The 13,565-nt window shown below is 35.1% G+C and overlaps 1 protein-coding gene across 8 annotated transcripts in view; it reads left to right on the top strand.

Moving 5' to 3' along the window:
- POT1 (protection of telomeres 1) overlaps positions 1–13,565 on the top strand; it is a 107,956-nt gene that overhangs the window by 60,513 nt on the left and 33,878 nt on the right. For 7 of the 8 annotated variants that reach the window (XR_008390067.1, XM_053657091.1, XM_053657094.1 and 4 more), the window contains 5 exons: positions 496–578; positions 3,340–3,396; positions 5,482–5,638; positions 9,209–9,414; positions 12,627–12,762. Coding sequence is in view for 7 of the 8 variants with exons in the window: in XM_053657091.1 (XP_053513066.1) it covers positions 496–578; positions 3,340–3,396; positions 5,482–5,638; positions 9,209–9,414; positions 12,627–12,762 (639 nt within the window). In the remaining variant the exon portion in view is untranslated. Of the gene's footprint in view, positions 1–495; positions 579–3,339; positions 3,397–5,481; positions 5,639–9,208; positions 9,415–12,562; positions 12,763–13,565 lie in introns of those variants that run through there. The other variant, XM_053657096.1, reaches the window with a different exon arrangement.

Below are 13,565 nucleotides of genomic sequence, written 5' to 3' on the forward strand. Positions count from 1 at the left end.
TCAAAGAAATACAGAAATTTTGTAAAAAAGAATACAGAAAATATCCCTTTCAGTATATTGGGATGACATAGGTATTTTCTAAATTTTAATATATTGAAACCAAAGACTTTAAAGCCAATTAAACTAGCTGTTTTAACAGTCTATTTTAATAATCTCACATCAGTTTCACTACCTCATATTGTAATATATAGAAGCATAACATTTCTTGAATCTAGAGTGAGGTTGTCAGGAGAATGTTATCCTTTAAATTACTAACTTATTTTTGTCCACCGTATTTCGTCATCCCACTGTTACACTTGTATCTTTCTAGACTCAGTTTTTTTAAAATTTGGGGGGCCCTTAGAACTCCAGGTATATAGACCTTTTACTGAGGAATGCATACACACAAACAGAATTTTATACAATATTAGTGAGTTTTGGTTTCTATGCATGAAGCTGAACTGACCATATTGACTTTGTTTTATGCAATTTGAACTTATATTCTTTCAATTATAGGGTTTTAGAATGTGCAGGTTTGACAGCCAATCAGTGTTCAGATGGTATATGTCAATCAGAATGTGAGGACAGCGTTCCAACAAGTAAGTAACATTGACAGTTTAATATCTGCCAAGTAAAATGTCTTTATCAACACTAATTTTTCATTTTACTATCTTCCTATCTCTGCCTCTTGTTTTTTCTTAAACTTGTATTCATTGTAAAGGAACATACTAAATCTTTATCTGTGCCTGTGCAAAAAGGTAAACATTGTTCCTTCCTTAATTGTATAATTAGATTTTCTTTTTTGTTCAAATAAGGGTAGTAGGGATTACTCGATTTGTGATATGTGTAGTATTTTTTGCATATATGTTTATGTATATAAGTGTATTTATTCATTAATTTAAAATCTGTATTAATTCCTTAGGCAACTGGGTTTTTTTTGTTTTTTTCCCATGGTAGTATCTAAAAGGAGCAAAGGTTGTTTTTGCTGCTTTATTTCAAACAGCCTAAGAATTTTTCATCATATATCTTAGATGTATATGTAATTTCCAGACTTCATTGAGTTAATCAAATATCTAGTTACAAGATATTAATAAACATTTGGTTATGCATTATTGTTATCCACCTGAATAGGTGACTGTTCAAAGTTCTAAATTTTAAAACTCTCAATTGGTAAGATATTTTTTCTTTTACCACTTTGTCTTAATAGCTCTTTGTACATTCTGAGGACCAGAATCTATGTTGTGTTTTTATCTTGTATATATATAGTATTTTACAGTCTAACTTCTCCACTATGATCCAGAGTCATTGTGTAGGTGTTTACTGTCTTTCTATACCAGTAAGGATAAGCACTAAAATGAACGTGTATGGCTTGGTAGACCCTCAGTAAGTGCCTACATGCATTATTATTTAATCCTAACAGCACTCCTGATACTGTTTTCTTCTTTTTATAGAAACAAAACTGAGGCTTTGATGAAGCAGGGTTGGGTGTCATGTAATTGGCCCTGGGTCACTTACTTAGCTTTGAACTGAGGGCAAAGCCAGTCAGATTCCAGTACAGGCTATTTGAATTTTTTTTGCATATATTTTTAATTTATTTTTTCTTTCTTTCTGTCAAAACTCCACATTTCCTAGCCCCTTGATGATGGCATACTAGCCTGAGCTGTGATTATTTAAACAACTATTAGGGGCCAGTTTAGCTCAGTTGACAATCATTCGGAGATAGGATAATTAGTAATTGCACTCTGAACTCTCTTTCCTCCTTTTAAAAGGACTTTAAAATTAATTTTATATTACAAGTCATAATATCAAGTTACGTAGTTTTCCCGTGCCTTAGGCCCACTTCCTGAATTAACGTTAATAGTGTACTGTGATTCCTTCAAAGCCTTCATGCGTATACAATATATATACTAGTACATGAACAGATAGGCCTTTTCCCTCTGTTAAAATTTTTACAAAAATGGGACCCTCCTATACCAGTTGCATTATCATATACCTCTTTCTGGTATCTTTATGTAACTCAAACTTACTCTTTTAATATTTGCATATTTTATAATAAATATCTAATGTTATTAATTCAGCCATTTTCTACTTGGTAGACATTGTGATTATTTCCGGTGTTTTGTTCTTACAATTAGTGCTTTACTAAACATCCTTGGGCAGTTGTACTTTCATGCTTTTATTTCTCTGAAATAAACTCCTAAAAATGAGGTTGGTGGATAAAAGGGTAAGCACATTTTTATTTTTATAAACTTGCCAAATCATAGGCCAAAATGTCATAGGATTCATACGCAAATAACACTGTGGGAGAATGTCCTTCCCTGACAGCACAGTGCAGGGTGACAGTGTATGTGATTCTTAAGAGATTGGCAGGTGTAAAGGGATACTTAATTTCCCCCATGAACTTGGGAACTTAACATTTTTATCATGTATTTATCAGCTCTTTTTACTTCTTTTAGTAAAAAGGAGTGTCAGCTCTTGATTTTCTGTCACATTCTTTATCTTTTTTGTTTATCAGTTTATGGGAGCCCATGCATATATTTTACACATATTTCCTCATTATTTGACTAATTTTAAAGTTTTTACCCCTGTTTTCACTTCATGCAGAAGGGCAGATATTAGATAATCAGAGTCATTGAAATTATTCTTTGCCAGCTTCACACGTCCACCATGTGCTCTTGCCACGGATTCTTACTGTATCGGTTGTGTTGAAGAGGACACATAGTGCAAGTGTTTGTATACGACGCCCCATAACTGATACAAACGTAATATACTATTATGTGTCTGTATAATAGGATGTAAAGTAGTTACAACGTGGGTACTTTTTAAAGTCTTAAATTCTTCATTTTAGAAAGCATTATTAAGACTTACTGCCCTATTCACTACTTTTGCATGCTTGTTAAAGTAAAATTTCTATATTATGGTGGTCATCAATGCATTCTATTACATTTAGTAAGTTTATTATTCTATCTATCTCTCTCATTTATTTCCCTCACATTTTGCTTTTCCAAAATGGTACAAAATTTTCAAACATACAGAAATGTTGAAACAGTTGTACAGTGAATGCTCACAGCCTTTTACTCTGTATGCTCTGCTATTTCTCTTAAGCTACCAGCCTATTGTACCTTTTCTATTCATTTCAGGTAAGTTACAGACATAAGTATACCTCCTAAAAATTTCAGAATGAGCACCATTAACTAACTAGAACAGTATTGAACCTTCCCATCCCTTAACCTGCCATATTTTACTACTCGTTTAGATCATTTCCAGTTTCTATCAGCAATGGTTTATAGTTTTCAGCACCACATTGAATTTTAATAGGTTTAAAACTGTATAATTCCCTTTACCTTCTACCTCCTATAGGCTCCGGATCAGTGTCGTTGTATGAGATAGAACGATGTCAACAGCTGTCGGCCACAAGTAAGACCGTGCTTTCTTTCTGAAATAGGGGCCTAGTAGTGAGCTTGTAAAGCCCGCTCCTACACAGGTCAGCAGATCCACTTCCATGAAATACTGAGAGCAGATACCCGTCCATGAGCACAAAAATACTCACGTATCAGTATTTATCTTTTATTCCTTACCTCATTCTCACTCATAAAATGGAACCCAGAAAGATACATGCTTTTACATTACATAGCTGTAAGGTTTATAAAACATACATTATTTAACACTGCAGTGGGACTTATTTGTAGTTGGAGAATATGAAACATCTTAATAGGACATTAATTTTAATCATTTCACATTATGCATTTAGGAGCATCCATAAAATAGCTCCTTACAATATGCCCCAGAACTGTAACTTAATGTTAATAATGATATTAATTTACCACACATCCTCTTTATGTTAATTCAGCTGAGGTTTAAAAATTAAAAACAAATTTTAAGCACAAGTCTCTTAATGTTCTATAATATACTATTATAAAATATTTTTCTCATTATTGGAGAAAGGATGTATAACTATGAAATAGGGGAAGGCCAGAAGAAAGAAACTGGTGGTATTATATTGAAATTGGAGGTGTCAGTATGAATTCATGGTTTTATGGATAGATGCAGAAATAGGTACAGATGTGTATTTGTATATATGTATCACTCACATACATATACATACATGTATCTGTATGTCTGTAAGAATAGGTGTGATATCTGTTAGTATAGGTGTGAACATGTGTGCATATGTGTCCTAGCTCTATCAACAAAAGGCTGTAGAAACAATGCTACCCCCCGGCAGTGAACACACTCTGTACATAGATCTTGGTTTATAAATAATATTTGCCCTTAAAATGAATCCAGGTTCCTAGTAAAAATAGAAGACTACGGTTCTGGAGTATCTTGTGCCAGAGAGAAAAGAAATCCTCAGTTAACAATGGAACTTGTCAAATCTTTTGCAAACTAAGCATCAAAATGAAAAATACTAGTGATGGGATAGAACTAAGATATGGACTAATATAGCAATACATCATTTTGTATGGATAGTAAGTAAAAGAACAAAACAAATGAAAATGAAGTTGAGTGGAAAGCTCTTATTACAATAAAATGGCAACTAATAAATGTAAAAACAGTGATGAACTTAGGGGAAAAAACACCATTTTGCAACCACAATAGTGATCATTTATTTAGTTGTGAATCGCCAGTGTGCCCTAAACTAGCAGGATCTTTACTGTTTAACAAGATTGGGATATTTATATTTTCCCAGTTATTCTCTTAGTTGAAAAGGGGGGAAAGTAAATTGATAGTGGAGAAATTTATGAAACACCATGTTAACCAGCTGAGCAAAGGTGACACCCCAGGAATGAAAGCACTGAAAGCATACGCCTGGTGCTGGGATGCACTGAGAAGACCACGGTATTATTTATATACTGTTCCTGCCAAAAATACATAATTTGTATCTTTTCATGAGCAAAGCCAAGAACACTCAAGTAAATGGCCTCTCAAACACATCGGTATCATGAAGACCAAAGAAAAGCTGAGGAACCATTCTCTACATTAAAGAAGTCCGAAGAGACAGGAAAAGCACGTGAAACACAGGGTTCAGGATGGGGTCCTTGACCTGGAAATAAAATGGCGAATAAGAACATTATGAGAACAGTTGGAGAAATTTGATTAAAGTCTGTTGATTCAGTGATAATATTACATCAATATTAAACATTCTGATGTTGAGAATTACACCATATTATGTCACTGAAATTTCTTGTTTATATGACGTACACACTAAAATATTTAGTGATAAAGGGGCATGATGTCTGGAAATAATTCCCAGATGATTCATATATATAGATATATACATACATATGTATATACACATACATTCACACATAAATGAATTATGTATCTGTAAGGTTTATATAAATGTGGAGAGAGGCAAAGATAAAGACAGATGGAAACAATAAATGTGACAAAATATTAACAAGGTTGGTAATACAACTTGATTGGACTATTGTATAAATTTTCAAGGGATGAAAGTACTTATTCTTCTTGTAGATTATCATACCTTAAAATTTTTTGTAGTACTTACAGACCATCAGTATTTGGAGAACACCCCAATATGTGCTATATTGAAGCAAAACGCTCCTCATCAGTATCGCATCCGAGCAAAACTAAGGTCATATAAGCCCAGAAGACTCTTCCAGTCTGTTAAACTTCATTGTCCTAAATGTCATTCACTGTAAGTATTTTCTGTAGTAAAATAAGTTTCACTTCATAATATTTTTGTATATATGTTTTATATGTAGAAGTTTAAGTCCTAGCAATGGAAAGATTGTGATTTTATGTGTTACCCACATTTTTGGACTATAAGACGCACCCCCCAATTTGGGAGGAATGGGGGTGAATCTTTTAGTCCAAACAGTATGGTATATTTTGATAGAATGGTAACATTTTTAAGAGAAAATATTAAATTCTTAGAAAGTAAAATTTTCTGATACTTCTTAGTTATAGTAAATAAAAGTAGGGTCTGTTTTTAAATATGTAATTTTGTTTAGTAGCTCTGGTAAATGCAAACAGTAAACTATGAAACTATTTGGGAAGATGTGCACGTTTGTCGCAAAAACATTCTTTTTTTAAAATTTTTTTAGTTTTAGTTTTTCAAGTAGTTTTCTTTTTTCCTTTTTTTATGTTTAATTGTTTTTCAAGTATGGTTTTCTTTTTATTTCTCCCATCCCAGCCCACCCTGCCCCGTGCTCCCCACCTCCCTCCCATTTCCACCCCCCTTAGTTACTGTCCCTGTGTCCTTACACTTGTTCCTCTAAATCCCTCCCCTTTCTCCCCTTAAATTCCCTCCCCTCTCCCCTCTAGTCGCTGTATCCATTTTCTATTTCAGTGTCTTTGTTTTTATTTTGCTTGCTTAGCTTGTTTTGTTGTTTAGCTTCCTGTTAAAGGTGAGATCATATGGTATTTGTCTTTCAACACTTGGCTTATTTCACTCAGCATAATGCTTTCCAATTCCATCCATGCTGTTGCAAAGGGTAGGAGCTTCTTCTTTCTCTTTGCTGCATAGAATTCCATTGTGTATATGTAGGTTTAATCTCCAAAATACACAAAGAACTCACACGACTGCACTCTTAAGAAGACAACTAACCCAATTAAAAAATGGGAAAAGGACTTGAACAAACACTTCTCCAAGGAGGACATACAGAAGATCCAGAGACACATGAAATGATACTCAATATCCCTAGCCATCAGAGAGATGCAAATTAAAACCACAATGAGATATCGCTTTACACCGGTCAAGGTGGCCATCATAAACAAAGCAACAATCAACAAGTGTTGGAGAGGTTGTAGGGAAAATGGGACCCTAGTTCACTGTTGGTGGGATTGTAGATTGGTACAACCATTATGGAAAACAGTATGGAATTTTCTCAGAAAACTAAAAATGGACCTGCCTTTTGACCCAGCAATTCCACTGCTAGGATTATATCCTAAGAACCCTAAACCACCAATCTCAAAGAACCTATGCACCACAATGTTCATAACAGCACAATTTACAAAAACATTCTTAACTGAAAAGCAAACTATTAATAACTAAAATCCTTTCTTTAAATTAAATTTATTGGGGTTGCATTGGTTAATAAGATTATATCGTTTTCATGATTTTTTTTCATATAAAAACATCCTAAAGACTCCATGAAAAAACTGTAGAAACAATAAACAAATACAGGAAAGTTGCAGCATACAAAAATCAGTGTGTAAAAATCTAGTGCATTCCTGTATGTTAATACAGTGAAATTTCAGAAAAAGAAATGGAAAAAACAGTTCCTTTTGCAATTGCAACAAGAAAAGAATGAAATACCAAGGAATAAACTTAACGAAGGATGTGAAGGACCTATATACTGACAACTACAGAGCATTATTAAAAGAGATTGAAAAAGACTCAGTGAATTGGAAAGATAGTCCACAGTCATGGATTAGAAGAGTCAGTATAGTTAAAATGTCCGTTTTACCCAAAACAATATACAGATCTAATGTAATCCCCATCAAAATCCCAATGACATTTTTTCTTTTTTAAAATTTATTGTTCAGTTACAATTGTCCCACCTTTTTCCCCCATTGCTCTCCCCTGCCCCATCCCCCCCACTCCTACATCAGTCCCCCCATTGTCCATGCCCTTGAGCCCTCTGTTCTGTGTTCCTTTGCTGGCCCCTTCCCCCTTTTTCCCATTATCCCCCATCCCCCTCCCCTCCGGTCACTCTCAGTTTGTTCTTTGTATCCACATCTCTGGTTCTATTGTGCTCGTTTGTTTGTTTTGTTGATTAGGTTCCACTTATAGGTGAGCTCATACAGTATTTGTCAATGACATTTTTAAGATGAAATAGAGCAAAAAATCATCAGATTTGTGTAGAACCAAAAAAGACAGACCCTGAATAGCCAAAATAACTAAAATTCTTAAATTAGAAAAGACATCTGGTTAGTTGAAATTTTTAATTAAGTGATACAGAAAGCCTTGTTGGGAAACAGCGTGCTGATTGGGGGCAGGAAGCGGGGTGAGAGGAGGTAGAAGAGTGTGTAGAGGGGATAAACGGTGATGGAAGAAAATAAAACAAGAAATGGAAACTTACTAACTTTCTAAAAGAAGTTATATAATAAAAATCATGTCCTGAAAAAACCAGAAGAAAGCCTTGTTGGAAATAATGAGTATTTCTGTCCTGCATAGTAACTGCAGTATAGTAAATGTAATTTAAATTTTTGTTAGTAACTGAAAATTTCTCAGAACCACAAAGTCTTTATTCTAAATATCAACTAACATATAAATGTATAAATTTATAAGACATTAGAATGAATGCGTGCTCATTAGCTCGACAGTCTTTCCTCTAAGCATAGTGTATAAAAAGCATAGTGTATAAAAACAGACATGGGCAAAAGTAGGTTTACAGTTGTAGTACAAACATAATATACCAATTAATAATAATACAAGAATAAACGTGTATACTCACAACTGTAAACCTACTTTTGTCCACTCCAGTACATACACATCTCCGTTATATTTGTGTGCATGTTTCTGTGTATGCTAATATACATGTGTGCCCCTCTAAACTATAAGTATACTACTGTTTGTGGAGATTTTTAATCCCGAAACCTCCATAAATAAAAGGAGGGGCTGACTCTCTTCTACTTATTTTAATTCACAGTGGTAGTTGGAGTGAAAAATAGAGATTTTAGGTAATTTTTGAGGTAGTATTAAATCATAGTTTTGTTAGATGCTATAAAACCACATAACTGTGAAACAAAACCCTCTATAATCATTTTTTAAACAAATAAGGAAATTGCCTCAGAAAGGTTAAGAGTGTTGCCTAAAGTTTCACAGACCATCCAGATCACACCGCTTCTACTCCATCGTGCTTTACGTGTGGCTTTGTAAAAGGAACCGAAACAAATACTGGTTTGTAACACAAATGCTCCAGACCTGAAATGACTTAGGTGGTGAGTTGCTGCTCTTCACTGCAGCGGAGTCAGGGAGGGCCGCCGCATTTTCTTGTTCTGCCGGGAGTTTAGCCCTCCTGACAGAAGAGGGCCAGTAGGTGCTAGAAAGCCAGTGCCCTCGACGTCCCCGAACCCAGCAAGGAAGTTGCTGAGGGTTAATGTAATTATTGAGAGGGAGCAGTCGTGAAATACAAATATCTTTCTGTTGAATAAGTGTCTTTAAGTAGCTGGCTCATCAGCTGGCTCATAAACAGTTTTTTAATTGTAGTTTGTAAAATTGGATTTCCAAGGTTTTGTGTTATTTCATTGATGGTTTTAGGCAGGAAGTTCCACGTGAAGGTGATTTGGATCGAATTTTTCAAGAGAGTGCAACTAAAACTCCAGATACGAAACTACAAAATACATCATTATATGATTCAAAAGTGTGGACAACTAAAGATCAGGGAGAACGAAAAGTAGCTATTCATTTTGTGAAAAACAATGGTATTCTCCCACTTTCAAACGACTGTCTAATTTTGATAGAAGGTAAGGTATTTAAGTTACTCTTTTATTAGATTACATCTTTGCTTATGTCTTTTTCTGACTATCGTTAAATATATTTTAAGGGCCACCTCAGACGTGTAAAGGCAAAATATTGTTAAATTTCGTAACATGAAATATATTATCTGTAACAACTAGAATCAAATATATACATACACATATATAGATTTATCTCAATGACATTTTGAAATTGTACATTAAGTAGTTTGCATTTGTTCATTTTCTTGGCTTTTTGCACGTAATCTTAATCAGATCCACGCTGCTTATCAAGCTGAGGAATAATTTAAGACCGCTTGTGATGTGCAGTTGTTGTTATCCTGGCCACTGGATGTCACTGTTTTTCCATAAAAGTAGAAGGAAATAGACATCATTTATTTTTTCAATCCTCACCAAAGAATATGTTTATTGATTTTAGAGAGAGGGGAAGGGAGAGGCAGACAGACAGCATTGATGTGAGAGGGAAACACTAGTTGGTCGCCTCCAGGAGTGACCCGACCGAGGATAGAGCCAGCAGTTGGTATGTGTCCTGACTGGGAATAGAACCCACAACCTTTTGGTATATGGGACTACGTTCCAACCAACTGAGCAACCCTGCCAGGGCTAGATATCATCTATTGATAGCTAAATCAAGGAAGGAACCCTTGAAATAAGATAATTTGACGTTTTCTAAAAATAAAATTTTGAGTCATTTATTTTTGTATTGTTTTTCTACTTTCATTTTATTTTTATATAATATATGTATTGTACCACAGATTTTTTTCCCCATGTCTTTCTCAATATAGATGTTAAGTAGTGGAATTGAATTATAACCCTGTGATGAACATATCTCCCCTTTGGATGAAGTGTAATTGTGGGAACACAAGAAATTAAATAAATGTTGCCCAATTCCTTTTTTAGTAAAGTTCTCCTAGTCTACATATACTTTGGCAGCATATGCCATTATCTGTTCCCCTATCCTTGTCATCATATAATAGCACTTTAAAAAATGTGGCCACTCTAATGAGTAAAATGTGTCGTCTTATTTCCTTAGCAATATTTTAATCTACAAGGACCTAGATTTAAAAACAAAAACACACAGACACATACAGGCATACAAAAAAAATGGAGTTAGAGTCCTGGCTGGTGTGGCTCAATGGATTGAGTGCGGGCCTGTGAACCAAAGGGTCACTGGTTCCATTCCCAGTCAGGAAACATGCATGAGTTACTGGCCGGGTCCCCAGTAGATGGCGCTCAAAAAGCAGCCACACATCATTTTTCTCCCTTGTGTTTCTCTCTGTCTCTTTCTCTTTCCCTTCCCCCCTCTAAAAATGAATGAACAACAACAAAAAAAATGGAGTAACAGTATTTGTAGGCTATAAAAATAAAACAAAGCTGTGGTCCTGTGAGGTTTTAAGAGCGTCCTTGTAGGGCCAACTAGGAGGATGTCACATGTGCCTTAGGGACCTCCTGTGTTGTCCTGCCTCCCACAGAACTCCGTGCTGAAGCCAGCTTGGCCTTGAGGGTGCAGAGAAGCTTGAATTAAAGAGTCTGTTTAGCTCCTGACACTGTTTAATGACCACTCATCCCCAAAACGTTAAGTCCCGTCTCCTACAATCAACATCCCACCCACCAGCCTTACTGAACTGGTGGCAGTTCCTGAACCCTGCTTATTTCTTAGTGACTTTTGGCCATTTCAGTGTTATTCTCTTGAGAATTTCTGCTCTAGTACATCTTCAGAAGTAAACTCAATAATTTCTTTAGCAATTCACATGTAATATTTAATGAACACCTGTACGTAAGAAGCACTTTTTCTTACTCAGCAGGCAGATTTGACTGGTCCTTAAGACTACATACTGTATGAACTTCCATAGAGCACTTCTGGTATTACATTTTTGTTTTATCTGTCAGTTTATAGAATTGTTTTCTTATTAGAATGTAAGCTTCTAAGGACAGGATACATACTTATTTTAATGTACGCATCTTCAGCACCTGGCGTGGTATACCTGGTATATGACTGGCCCTCAATAAATATTTTTTGAATAATTAAGTACACCCAACATAATATTTCATCTAGAGATTTTTAATGGAAGTGTATGTGAAATCACGTTAAAATTTTAAAAGGGTTACATCAAAACATAATATTTTGTTTTATTATGTTTCTGAGTGCTAACAAACCCAAGGGTGTGATCGAACTGCAGTGTGGTGTGGCGGAACTGTGATTTCCTGTTGTCCCGGGGCTGCAGAAAGAGGGAGGGAAACCAAGTTAAAACACCACAGAGCCACTGTTCTTACCAAAATGGATTCATTCACTTAAAAAAAATTTTATCTTTGGATTGTTGGGAGCCTTTGGTTAATTCTAGAGTTGTGAAAAAATTGAATTTGACCAATTTTACTTTTGCCTTTCTGAAAAAGTGTATTTTTGGATGTCTTTGGTCTTGCTGTGCATCCGCCTCACAGTACAATTTTAATTTTACAAATTGAATACAAATTTTAAGAAATACACCAAAGTGCTTTTATAAACCATATTCACGTTCCCTAGAGAGGAAGAATTATCAGTATAAATAAAAAGCACAGCAGAAAAGGCACCAGTAGGTTTGAGTTGTCCTAGATAATGCTGCCGTGAATTAACAGTGCACCATTGGGCACACTGTCTTCATGGCCATCCTGTCACAGAATTGGGGTGATTGGGGTGGTTTTCCCCAGAAAAATGAACAAACACTTTACACGAATTCATACTACATGAACTGTTTGTATATGTATTTAACTTTAATGCTGACCTGAAAGTTTAAAAGATTTATGTCAAACTGAGGACTAAACTTGTCTAGACATTAGTAGTATATAGCAAATTTAATGAGAATCCTGTCATACTTTGGCTCACAATTCTATTCTTTTGATTATTTGAACTGTGGTGTTACTGACATAAAGAGCATCTTGTATAAATTTAAGAAGATGTTTACAATTTCACAAGCCTCATAATTAGCTCAAGGCTGAGCATTTTCAGGTAGTGGTTTCTTTTATCAATATATAGGATCCTGAATTTACAAATTGCATTTTCACAATAAGTGTATAAACATATTAAATCTCTAAATTCATGGCATTGTTTTTTCTGCCAGTTTCTTTAGTCTTTTACTGTTCCTCACGTATTACTTGATAGGCACTTCATTTTGCCTGCGTCGTGTCTGTACTGACCAGGAGGGTGATTTGTTCCGGTCTAATAGGAGGCACACTCGGTGAGATCCACAAGCTCGCCAGCAAGTTCCACAGTGTGATTCCCGTGCGGTCGGGCCAGGAAGACCTGGAGCTCTGCGGCCTGTCAGCACCGTTCCTCATACAAGACACAGTGCATCACTACGGGTGCGTTGTCAGTTCTGGGCCCTTGGGATTCAACATTCTCTACGACTAATTTTTACTGCAGTTGTTCTTATCCCACTTGTTACTGTATTGTCAGTGGGTACTTGTCAAGCCCCAGTTTTATATGTGCTAGATTTACTTATTTTATTTATATCTTTACTGTTAATTATTTGTGTTTAAATAAATATATCTATTGTTTTGACAGCATTATTTTGAGTACATACAGTGTGCTAGATACAAGGTTAACTGCAAAACTAATTATAATTTGTTTTCTTTCCTGAGGATTTAGCTGTTAATTACAGAGAAAGGTTCAAAGCTGCATCCCAGTAAAAGTGACCGATTTCCAGGATTTCTGTGGCACAGGGTTACAGATTAGTTGCCACTGAGTAATTGGAACATACGGGAATATACTGGGTTGTAGGAACTGGGTTTTATGCTCGGAAGGAGGCAGTGGGGGTGAAGCTCCTTTCCTTCCGCTTGAACAGACTTTTGTTCTTGTTGTTGCTCTCTATCGTTTTTCATTGTTCCTGTTTTTATTTTCTTCCTTTACTTTCATTGGGTTTCCTCGGATTTCCTTTTTCAAATGTTTTTAATTGAATGCTTACCTTAATTCATTAATTTTATATATTTTTAATATTTATATATAAGTCTATAATTTTCCTTTCAAAAATTAGCCATGCCTTTAACCCAAGACTGATATTTAATGTTTTCTTGTCACTGCTAAATGTTTCATAATTTCCATTATGGTATCTTTGGCCCACGAATTATTTTAAAATTTTTACACATACATTTCAGTTGCTATGTTT

This window comes from Artibeus jamaicensis, unplaced genomic scaffold (genome assembly GCF_021234435.1).
Source record: "Artibeus jamaicensis isolate MK-2021 breed Jamaican fruit bat unplaced genomic scaffold, CSHL_Jam_final scaffold_3307, whole genome shotgun sequence".
In the NCBI taxonomy this organism is placed as follows: Eukaryota; Metazoa; Chordata; class Mammalia; order Chiroptera; family Phyllostomidae; genus Artibeus; species Artibeus jamaicensis.